The sequence below is a fragment of the Oncorhynchus kisutch genome, unplaced genomic scaffold, assembly GCF_002021735.2.
Source record: "Oncorhynchus kisutch isolate 150728-3 unplaced genomic scaffold, Okis_V2 scaffold875, whole genome shotgun sequence".
Lineage (NCBI taxonomy): Eukaryota > Metazoa > Chordata > Actinopteri > Salmoniformes > Salmonidae > Oncorhynchus > Oncorhynchus kisutch.
The window spans coordinates 41,883-54,475 of record NW_022262820.1 but is presented as its reverse complement, the minus strand read 5'-3'; the positions used below and the strand labels follow the sequence as shown (position 1 = coordinate 54,475).

General features: G+C 40.9%; 1 protein-coding gene across 18 annotated transcripts in view; it reads left to right on the top strand.

Annotated features, from left to right (window-relative positions):
- Positions 1 to 8,125, top strand: part of LOC109877427 (leucine-rich repeat flightless-interacting protein 2) — a 42,783-nt gene extending 34,658 nt beyond the window's left edge. For 6 of the 18 annotated variants that reach the window (XM_031816804.1, XM_031816803.1, XM_031816806.1 and 3 more), the window contains 2 exons: positions 65 to 203; positions 665 to 4,026. In XM_031816804.1, the coding sequence (XP_031672664.1) occupies positions 65 to 203; positions 665 to 2,697 (2,172 nt within the window). In that variant the 3' untranslated portion in view covers positions 2,698 to 4,026. Of the gene's footprint in view, positions 1 to 64; positions 204 to 664; positions 4,030 to 6,227; positions 6,393 to 6,548; positions 6,629 to 6,873; positions 6,979 to 7,165 lie in introns of those variants that run through there. The other 12 variants (XM_031816814.1, XM_031816815.1, XM_031816813.1 and 9 more) reach the window with 4 other exon arrangements.
- The last annotated feature ends 4,468 nt before the right edge of the window (positions 8,126 to 12,593 follow it).

Here is a 12,593-nt window from a genome sequence, read left to right as displayed (position 1 = left end):
TAATGGAAAAAATACTTTCTGAAAGATTATTCAGCTTTATTTGACTCGTTCTCTCCCAAATCAGAAACATGGGATAGTGCTGTCACCTGAAGTAACCACCAATGGGGATGCAGGACAGATGATTGACGGGCCTCGCAGTGCAGACTCTACCTCCCGATTGGCTCAGGAGTCCCAGCCGTCTCATGGTGGGGAGAGCATGCTTGGTAAGAAAATAACCCACCGGTGCAGTTGCTCATATCTGATCTCTGCTTATTTACCACCATCCGACTCGAATCATGTTGAATGATAATGTGCAGTCATGTGTTTTATTTCACTTGTCTTCTGTCATTCGGATGAATCACCGTTAGAAATGTCAGGGTTATGTTTGTGTTGCATGATGGGATACAAAACGAGGATGGTTGACTTTCTTTTTCTTTTTTTTTGACGTCATTGTTTTGCACTATTGTCCTCCGTGGGATTATCATCATAATGTTAATTAATCCTGTTGAGTCAGTTGCTGATTCTGCATTCTAATTCAGCCGGGATCAAGGCCTTGATTCTATTCTCTCCAAATGTCTCCAAATGAATTCCCCTCCAGCGATCATTGAATTTCCGTGCTTGCACTGTCAGACGCTGGAGAATGACCCGTGTCTGGCCCTCCAATCTATTCCCTGTGATCTTCCAGGCGAAGCACCAGAGATGCAGTTGGACCATGGCGAGGTGAGGACACCAGGGGGAGGCAGACTTCTACATGAGGCTGACAACTACTCACATGACCAGGAGAGGGCACTACTGGAGATAGAATCTTCGGACAAGTTGAACCAAGACAAGTTGAATGACAGCCTGCAGCAACAAACAGACACTAAAGCAGAGCAGTCCAAGTACTGTGACCAAGAGACCCAGGTGGATGTTGCTGTACCTGAAGAAGCCATTTTGGTGCATTTTGGTGACAAAGAGACTCAGATTGAATATGAAGTAGAGAAACCCCAATACTGCGACACAGAAACTCTGGTGGAACCTGCTGAACTTGAGGGAGCCATTTTGGTTCAAAAGGAATATACAGATGGTGGCAGTGACAATGGAGAGGGGTTGAATCAAAGAGGATTTGAACCAGAATCCCAGGAACAGGCAGAGAATGAGGAAAACAGTGGAGAAAGTAACAAGGACGCTGTACCAGTAAGCGGTGGCACTGACGGACAATGTGAGGAAAACACACACCTTGAGAAAGGACGGGAAAACACAGAGCTTCTCACAGCTGTGTCTACTCACTTTGAAGAACAGGACATCTCTGGCCCAACTCTCTGTGATGAGACAGAGGCAACTCTTAGTCAAATCCAACGTGACCTGCAAGGAGAGAACACCCAGGAGTATGATCCTGGGACTAAAGGTCAAGTCATTCCAGAAAACTCAAGGATCACGGAATCTGAGATGATTAAGATGATTCTGAGGATTTCTGTATGTCTAGGGGAGGCAAAGACCAGCCCAAATCAGATCTCTCAAGGATCATTAAAGAAAACAGAAACAATAGGGATGGAGATGAAGAATCATCCAGGGCATCCTGCAGAGCATCAGGCAGAGACTGGCCAAGTAACATCTACTGGAACATCTGCTATCTCATCTACAGTCTCTATTGAACTGTTTATCTCTGAATGTCCTGACGAGGTTGGAATCAAGACAGATCAGCTCATAATAAACACTTTAAGTGAATTTGAGAAAGACACACATAATTCTCTAGAACTTCAGCAACATAAGAATGATCATTTCAGTACAGAAAGCTCTGTGGAAATTGTGCCAAAGATCACAGACTCTGACAGACAGAAATTATCTGAGAGGGTTGAAGAGCTGGAGTCGAGTTCAGTGGAGAGCAAGCCAGATCAGATTTGGCAGGAATCTGTATGTGGCATGAAGGAAGATGAACCAAATACTAAAGAGCTTCAGGCAAAGGAGTCCCCATCCACTATCGCTGACAAAACGGTTACACCTATCATAACAGAGGAGGGGAAGACTAGACTAGACCAACAGGTGATCCCTGAATTACCAGAGAGGCTAGAGACCAGCTTAGAAAATACCTTACCAGGTGTTCAAGGTGATCAGAAGATGGATGTAGCAGAATCAAGGGAGAAACAAGGATGTACCTGTAAATGTACATGTAAACAATCCGAGAGTGATCAAGTACTGACGGAGAACTCACTGGATGTAGCTCTAACTCAGAGGATCAGCGACTCTAGTGGAGAGGTTATCTCAGACAGGACTGAGGCGGTAGAGCCCAGCCCAGACAGGATCCAATCAGAATCACCCAGTTGTGTAGAGAGAGAAGAATGGTGCATCATTGAGGAGAACATCTATGAGGAGAATCTCCAGCAGGAAGCCATTCAGGAGGAGCAACAGACAGAACAGGGGGAGGCTTCAACAAGTTCACCAGCAGGGGGAGACAATGAGTTAAACGATGGGGCCTCAGCTGGATATATAGACAGTTGTGAAGAAGCCGTTCTACTTGTGAAAGAGGAGGAAACCTATCTACCTGTAGAAGAAGAGCACATCAGCTCCTCACCCGGACCCTCGGCACTTGGCCAAGAGATACAGCCATTACCCGAGGCGGTGGAGGAGGGGAGAGAGCGCCCCCCAGTGGAAGAAGTCCAGAAACAGGAGAGCGGTGTAAGAAAGGGACAAAGGGGCAATAGGAAGGGCAGGGGCAAAGATCCTTGCAGAGTAAACTAGTTGATGATACTGTACTCTCAAAGTGTTATTTGATGTGTAATAGACTACTGACTGGGGTTGCAGCCAGTCTCTGTGGGTTTCTTTGTTTTACTCAAAGGAATTACATGTTTAATTTAATGACTTATTTAGTGCCTTGAATAAATGAACCATGTTGAAGAGCGATCGGTTTTGTTTTATTTTGCACTATTGCATACTGATTTCTGGCTTCCATAAAACCTCACCAAGCTTCCATTCATGCACAGCGGGTAGGATTATATTACACAACAACAATTCTGTATTGTTCACCAAGCTTCCATTCATGCACAGCGGGTAGGATTATATTACACAACAACAATTCTGTATTGTCCACCAAGCTTCCATTCATGCACAGCGTGTAGGATTATATTACACAACAACAATTCTGTATTGTCCACCAAGCTTCCATTCATGCACAGCGGGTAGGATTATATTACACAACAACAATTCTGTATTGTCCACCAAGCTTCCATTCATGCACAGCGGGTAGGATTATATTACACAACAACAATTCTGTATTGTCCACCAAGCTTCCATTCATGCACAGCGGGTAGGATTATATTACACAACAACAATTCTGTATTGTCCACCAAGCTTCCATTCATGCACAGCGGGTAGGATTATATTACACAACAACAATTCTGTATTGTTTACCAAGCTTCCATTCATGCACAGCGGGTAGGATTATATTACACAACAACAATTCTGTATTGTCCACCAAGCTTCCATTCATGCACAGCGGGTAGGATTATATTACACAACAACAATTCTGTATTGTTTACCAAGCTTCCATTCATGCACAGCGGGTAGGATTATATTACACAACAACAATTCTGTATTGTTTACCAAGCTTCCATTCATGCACAGCGGGTACGATTATATTACACAACAACAATTCTGTATTGTCCACCAAGCTTCCATTCATGCACAGCGGGTAGGATTATATTACACAACAACAATTCTGTATTGTTCACCTGTCAGGTTTTTACATGCAACATACTAGATAACAATTACATGATTAAATAGGTAATAAGTGGGAGAATATATCAATCCTGTGACATGTTATCTCCACTCATTTGTATGTGTCAGCTGTTTAAAACTCTTTTCATCCATACTCACAGTCCCTCCAACACACTGTACAGTATTTCAGCGGTAAGCGACTGTCCATATTCTCAGGTTTTCAATGAACTGCAGATTGGGATCAGTTGGGTGAAATGTTTTATTATTGCAATGAATTAAGTATATAGTGTCTATTTATACAGTCCCAGTCAAAGGTTTGTACACACCTACTCATTCCAGGGTTTTTCTTTTCTTTTTGACTATTTCCTACATTTTGAAATAATAGTGAAGAACACATGAACACAACTAGGAAATAACACATGTATGAATCGTGTAGTAAACAAGTGTTCAACAAATCAACATATTGTTTATATTTGAGATTCTTCAAAGTAGCCACTCTTTGAATTGATGACAGCTTTACACACTCTTGGCATTCTGTCAACCAGCTTCATGAGGTACTCACCTGGAATGCATTTAAATGAACAGGTGTGCCTTGTTAAAAGTTAATTTGTGGAATTTCTTTCCTTCTTAATGCGTTTGAACAGTTGTGTTGTGACAAGGTAGCGGTGGTGTACAGAAGATAGCCAACACTCTAACCACTAGGCTACCTGCCACCCCAAGAATAAGCTCATTAGAGTTACCAGACTCAGAAATTGCAGCCCAAATAGATTCTTCACAGATTTCAAGTAACAGACACACCTCAACATCAACTGTTCAGAGGAGACTGCGTGAATCAGGCCTTCATGGTTGAATTGCTGCAAAGAAACCACTGCTAAAGGACACCAATAATAAGAAGAGACTTTCCAAGAAAAAAGAGCAATGGACATTAGACCGGTGGAAATCTGTCCTTTGGTCTGATGAGTCCAAATTTGTGATTTTTTTTAGTTGTCGTTCCAACAGCAGTGTCTTTGTGAGACACAGAGTAGGTGAATGGATGATCTCCGTATGTGTGGTTCCCACCATGAAGCATGGAAGAGGGGGTGTGATGGTGCTTTGCTGGTGACACTGTCAGTGAATTATTTATAATTAAAGGCACACTTAACCAGCATGGCTACCACAGCATTCTGCAGCGATATGCCGTCCCATCTGGTTTGCGCTTAGTGGGACTATCATTTGTTTTTCAAAAGGACAATGACCTAATACACACCTCCAGGCTGTGTAAGGGCTATTTTACCAAGGAGAGTGATGGAGTGTGCATCAGATGACCTAGCCTCCACCATCACCCGACCTCAACCCAATTGAAATGGTTTGGGATGAGTTGGACCGCAGTGAAGGAAAAGCAGCAACAAGTGCCCAGCATATGTGGGAACTCCTTCAAGGCTGCTGGAAAAGCATTCCTCATGAAGCTGGTTGAGAGAATGCCAAGAGTGTGCAAAGCTCTCATCAAGGCAAAGGGTGGCTACTTTGAAGAATCTAAAATCTATTTTGATTTGTTTAACACTTTTTTGCTTGCTACATGATTCCATGTGTTATTTCATAGTTTTTATGTCTTCACTATTATTCTACAATGTAGAAAATAGTAAAAATAAAGAAAAACCCCTGAATGAGGAGGTGTGTCCAAACGTTTGACTGGTACTGTGTATACATATAAAAAAAACATCTGAGTAATTAAGTACAATGTGTTGTATGTATTAAAAAAACATCTGAGTAATTAAGTACAATGTGTTGTATGTATTAAAAAAACATCTGAGTAATTAAGTACAATGTGTTGTATGTATTAAAAAAACATCTGAGTAATTAAGTACAATGTGTTGTATGTATTAAAAAAACATCTGAGTAATTAAGTACAATGTGTTGTATGTATTAAAAAAACATCTGAGTAATTAAGTACAATGTGTTGTATGTATTAAAAAAACATCTGAGTAATTAAGTACAATGTGTTGTATGTATTAAAAAAACATCTGAGTAATTAAGTACAATGTGTTGTATGTATTAAAAAAACATCTGAGTAATTAAGTACAATGTGTTGTATGTATTAAAAAAACATCTGAGTAATTAAGTACAATGTGTTGTATGTATTAAAAAAACATCTGAGTAATTAAGTACAATGTGTTGTATGTATTAAAAAAACATCTGAGTAATTAAGTACAATGTGTTGTATGTATTAAAAAAACATCTGAGTAATTAAGTACAATGTGTTGTATGTATTAAAAAAACATCTGAGTAATTAAGTACAATGTGTTGTATGTATTAAAAAAACATCTGAGTAATTAAGTACAATGTGTTGTATGTATTAAAAAAACATCTGAGTAATTAAGTACAATGTGTTGTATGTATTAAAAAAACAATACAGATTAGAAACTAAGAAAACAAGGCTGTTAATTGAACCGTGTGGTAAATGTTGATGTACAGAACTACTCTATTACTGATCTCGACTACTCAAACTACCCTATTACTAACCAACTATTAGAATTTCATGCTGTTGATTCAAAGTCAGCTGTCTGTTTGTATTGCAGAAGTCAGACTGAGGAAAATAGTTGATGAGAGGGAGAGTTTAGCTGATCAGGTGAAGAGGCTGAAGTCTCAGCTGGAGGGGAAACAGAGGAACGGGACCGAGGGTTTGAGTCCTGAGGAGGACGGACTTGAGAACGGCATGGACCCCCACATCCTCGACTTACAGAGTGAGTCACATTTCACGTTTACTAAGACAGATCTAGCCTTTTACCTGGCTGTCTCCCTAGTGTACTTTGTCAAGTGTGTAAGTGGAGTATACATTATGCAAACCTATACAACAATATTTGACTCACATCCTTCTATCTTTATTTTTTCTTATACAGGGGATGCCAACCGGCAAATCAGTGACCTCAAGTTTAAACTGGTGAAATCAGAACAGGAAGTCACAGCCCTGGAACAGAATGTAAGTACCGTTTTAGTTCCTAGACAGAGGAAGACATGTATGACTATATCCATGAAACACCTGACCAATCACATTCCTCATGGTAAACGTGAGATAATAAGTAGTATCTTGTACAGTCTGGGTTGGAGACTATTGACCATTTTCTCCACTAGGAGCTCCATGGAATATAAGTTACGTGTTCAGTCTAGTATGAGGCATATCACATTTCATCCATTTATTCACCCCCTCATTTCTCTCTTGGCCAGATCATCCGGTTGGAGGGTCAGGTGACTCGTTACAAGTCGGCCTCTGAGAGCGCAGAGAAAGTAGAGGACGAGCTCAAAGTGGAGAAACGCAAGCTACAGAGAGAGGTAGGCTACTATAATGTCAGGTTTACAAAAACAGCCAAAGAATCACAGAACCCACAAGTCGTTGGGTCATATCTAGTATGTCAACCCCACATGTTTTGGTATCAAGTCTACACCAGGTATAGGTTGTTGCCTTTACAGTTGCTTCTCCCCTCTCAAACTCTAAACTTTTTCTCTCCGTTCTCTCTAGCTGAGGTCTGCCCTGGACAGGATTGATGAGCTGGAGGCCAGTAACAGCCACCTGGCCAAGCGCCTGGAGAAGATGAAGGCTAATCGGAGCGCCCTATTGGCCCAGCAGTGATGCACTTATTGGTTGTCATGGCAATTTGCATCCACGACCTCCCTATGACCTTTGATCTATCAGGCACTCTATTAAAACACACCCAGAAAATTCAAACCAAGCGAGGACTTGCTGGAGCAAAAGCTTCAATGAAACATATCCACACATATTGTAATCACAGATTCATTCAGTGTTGTGCCCATCTGTACAGTATATCCAGTGATTCACCAAGAGACACAGAGGGAACGTGTTACTGACCCTGGGAACACTCCTCACTGACTGTGACCGAGGCAGGACTTCTCAACTAACTGGTGACGGGGGAATATTCTGCACAAACGAACAGCAAAGAGGACCTATCTCCTCCTATAGCTCTTAAGAGGACCTATCCTCCTCCAATAGCTCTTCAGATGACCTATCCTCCTATAGCTCTTACGTCGCCCTGTGCCATGATTACCCCTAAAGCATTTCTTCCCAATCATTCATCTCTCTCTGTTCTCTGTAACACGTGGCACTATCTCTCTGTGCTACTTGGGGTCCATGTCTGCTCCAGTAAGTTTATCCATCCATGGAGAGGAAGAAAGACTCAAAAGGAGTGTGTTTCATGTATATTATTTTATTGTCAATATATTTTGAAGTGAAAATGCAATCTGCTCCCTCCTGTCCCCCAAGCCAAACTCTGATGTTAATGTGTAAGGTGATGTTTATTTTTATGTGTGTATGTCTCCATAGGTATATGTCAAGTACATGGAAATACACGTGGCACAACATGAATTAAGCAATAAGGCCCGAGGAGGTGTGGTATTTGGCCAACATACCACGGCTAAGAGCTATTTGTTGGCCATATACCACAAACCCCCGAGGTGCCTTATTGCTATTATTAACGGGTTACCAATGTAATTAGAGCAGTAAAAATACATGTTTTGTCATAACTGTGGTATACTACGGCTGTCAGCCAATCAGCATTCAGGGCTCGAACCAACCAGTTATAATCAGGATTGTCCTATACATCTCATTGTTTGTGCCACGTGATGAAAAGTATAATGGTACTTGAGGAAAAATATCACCAGGTCTTAACGTCTGAAATACTATGTCCTCCCTTGAGCAATTTAAACGACTCATTGGGGAACGACAAATCGATCAATCAGTTGAATAATGTACAGTGCCTTGCGAAAGTATTCGGCCCCCTTGAACGTTGCGACCTTTTGCCACATTTCAGGCTTCAAACATAAAGATATAAAACTGTATTTTTTTGTGAAGAATCAACAACAAGTGGGACACAATCATGAAGTGGAACGACATTTATTGGATATTATAAACTTTTTTAACAAATCAAAAACGGAAAAATTGGGCGTGCAAGATTATTCAGCCCCCTTAAGTTAATACTTTGTAGCGCCACCTTTTGCTGCGATTACAGCTGTAAGTCGCTTGGGGTATGTCTCTATTAGTTTTGCACATCGAGAGACTGAAATTTTTTCCCATTCCTCCTTGCAAAACAGCTCGAGCTCAGTGAGGTTGGATGGAGAGCATTTGTGAACAGCAGTTTTCAGTTCTTTCCACAGATTCTCGATTGGATTCAGGTCTGGACTTTGACTTGGCCATTCTAACACCTGGATATGTTTATTTTTGAACCATTCCATTGTAGATTTTGCTTTGTGTTTTGGATCATGGTCTTGTTGGAAGACAAATCTCCGTCCCAGTCTCAGGTCTTTTGCAGACTCCATCAGGTTTTCTTCCAGAATGGTCCTGTATTTGGCTCCATCCATCTTCCCATCAATTTGAACCATCTTCCCTGTCCCTGCTGAAGAAAAGCAGGCCCAAACCATGATGCTGCCACCACCATGTTTGACAGTGGGGATGGTGTGTTCAGGGTGATGAGCTGTGTTGCTTTTACGCCAAACATAACGCTTTGCATTGTTGCCAAAAAGTTCAATTTTGGTTTCATCTGACCAGAGCACCTCCTTCCACATGTTTGGTGTGTCTCCCAGGTGGCTTGTGGCAAACTTTAAACAACACTTTTTATGGATATCTTTAAGAAATGGCTTTCTTCTTGCCACTCTTCCATAAAGGCCAGATTTGTGCAATATACGACTGATTGTTGTCCTATGGACAGAGTCTCCCACCTCAGCTGTAGATCTCTGCAGTTCATCCAGAGTGATCATGGGCCTCTTGGCTGCATCTCTGATCAGTCTTCTCCTTGCATGAGCTGAAAGTTTAGAGGGACGGCCAGGTCTTGGTAGATTTGCAGTGGTCTGATACTCCTTCCATTTCAATATTATCGCTTGCACAGTGCTCCTTGGGATGTTTAAAGCTTGGGAAATCTTTTTGTATCCAAATCCGGCTTTAAACTTCTTCACAACAGTATCTCGGACCTGCCTGGTGTGTTCCTTGTTCTTCATGATGCTCTCTGCGCTTTTAACGGACCTCTGAGACTATCACAGTGCAGGTGCATTTATACGGAGACTTGATTACACACAGGTGGATTGTATTTATCATCATTAGTCATTTAGGTCAACATTGGATCATTCAGAGATCCTCACTGAACTTCTGGAGAGAGTTTGCTTGCACTGAAAGTAAAGGGGCTGAATAATTTTGCACGCCCAATCTTTCAGTTTTTGATTTGTTAAAAAAGTTTGAAATATCCAATAAATGTCGTTCCACTTCATGATTGTGTCCCACTTGTTGTTGATTCTTCACCAAAAAATACAGTTTTATACCTTTATGTTTGAAGCCTGAAATGTGGCAAAAGGTCGCAAAGTTCAAGGGGGCCGAATACTTTCACAAGGCACTGTACTTCTACTGCAACAGTTTTCGAACCATTCAAATCATCTGTCGCAGTAACACTTGCTGTAAATGTTCGACAATCTGACAAACCAGATCTCATGCAGATAAAACAAAACATCAGTTATATTCTGACATAAAGGGAATTGTTTCCTTATTATCCTGCTCCTCAGTCTCAAGCATGTCATGCCTTATTGGGGGGGGGGGGCATTGTTGTTCACTTGTGCTTTGGACATAACGTTACCCTTCCTAACCCCTATACATTAGTTAAGCTCGGACATCTACTTTTTGGGGAAGTTCCAGCTGTTTACATGCTTTAAAACGATTATTTGTCCATGAATGGAGCTAATTGTAAACATTGTGCAATATTGGAAATGTCTTTGGGAAGGTGAGGCTGTATGGTCCTTGCTTCACTTGAGAAATGTAAAGGATGTTTGAGGTTGCATTGACAAGCACCACATTAAACTAATGCAAACTCTCTGCTAAAACCTTATTTGTCCATATGTGAATAGTTTGGTAAAAGATGCCAAACGCATTCATGATTTATGACAACCAGCAGAGGGAAAGGCCTGATGCTGTGTCACATTATGGGATGCTGAAGAGAAACACGTTGTTTCTCCGTTGTGGTGCTGAGCATGACTTTGGCAGGAGCTCACCGGAACTGAGTACCGGTGTTATAATACTGATGGTTTATCCGGACTGATAGTTTCTAAAGTAGTGCCTAGAACGGTTCAGCTCCAACGAGTGGCAGCGTCGGGGACCACAGTTATTGAAAACTACAATTTTCTCATCTGAACCTTATTCTCAACTGCTGTGTTAATTCTGTTGGGTAAATTCAGGTAGGTCCATCAGTTTCGTTTTCCTCCATTTAAGAGAATGTTTTGTTATTCCATTGACACGTTTTCGCTTGTCAGACATCCAGCTAAAATGTGTCACTTTCAAAATGCAGAACTCATCCATGTATGATGCATTTTGCATCATGATACAAAACGTAGCATACAGGGAAGATGTATGCATTTTGCATCATGATACAAAATGTAGCATACAGGGAAGATGTATGTGTTTTGCATCATGATACAAAACGTAGCATACAGGGAAGATGTATGTATTTTGCATCATGATACAAAACGTAGCATACAGGGAAGATGTATGTGTTTTGCATCATGATACAAAACGTAGCACACAGGGAAGATGTATGTGTTTTGCATCATGATACAAAACGTAGCACACAGGGAAGATGTATGTATTTTGCATCATGATACAAAACGTAGCACACAGGGAAGATGTATGCATTTTGCATCATGATACAAAACGTAGCACACAGGGAAGATGTATGCATTTTGCATCATGATACAAAACGTAGCACACAGGGAAGATGTATGCATTTTGCATCATGATACAAAACGTAGCATACAGGGAAGATGTATGTATTTTGCATCATGATACAAAACGTAGCATACAGGGAAGATGTATGTGTTTTGCATCATGATACAAAACGTAGCACACAGGGAAGATGTATGTGTTTTGCATCATGATACAAAACGTAGCACACAGGGAAGATGTATGTATTTTGCATCATGATACAAAACGTAGCACACAGGGAAGATGTATGCATTTTGCATCATGATACAAAACGTAGCACACAGGGAAGATGTATGCATTTTGCATCATGATACAAAACGTAGCACACAGGGAAGATGTATGTGTTTTGCATCATGATACAAAACGTAGCACACAGGGAAGATGTATGTATTTTGCATCATGATACAAAACGTAGCACACAGGGAAGATGTATGCATTTTGCATCATGATACAAAACGTAGCACACAGGGAAGATGTATGCATGTATGCAGGGAAGAAGTTAAACATCTTGAATACTTGATGGATGACAAGCAGCTGGAAAGGCAGCACAGGCTGTATGAAGAGTCAGCTGCAATTGGAGATGAATGTCATTACCTTCTCAGCAGCAACATGTGGCCACATCTAAAATACTCTGCAACAGTGTTCATTTTGATAAAAAGCTGAGGAAAAAGGCCAGATATGTAACTGTTGAGGCGATACGGTGCACAAACACTGGCGTAGAAAAGGTGTACATTTTGGATTCTGGTGGGGTACGACAGTTGAACTAAGCTCGAGGCATTTATAGGCCCGAGATATATTCTCCAAGAATCAAAATGGTGTACACAATTTTAAATTAAAGGATTCTAGCATTAAGAGTTCCGGTTCTCAGATTTTGCCATCAATAAAAATCTGCATCAATATTCTGTGCATGATAAAAACAATAATGATCATTCATATTACAATTGATAGAGCAGGAAAGCTAAAGACAGTCACTAAAAATGAATAAGAGCTGGAGAAAATAGTCTACTGTTAAATATGAAAAAAAGGAAATCAGTGACTATAATTCTGTTCATTTACTTGCGACATTCGTCAAGGATGAAACGTGTTTTAGTCCAACCAAAATTAGACTGCACAGAATATTCAAAACTCAAGGCCATAGAATCACTAATTAGTTTGAACAAAGAGCTAGGGCAGCAAGGGTTGGACTTTTACTGTGGTC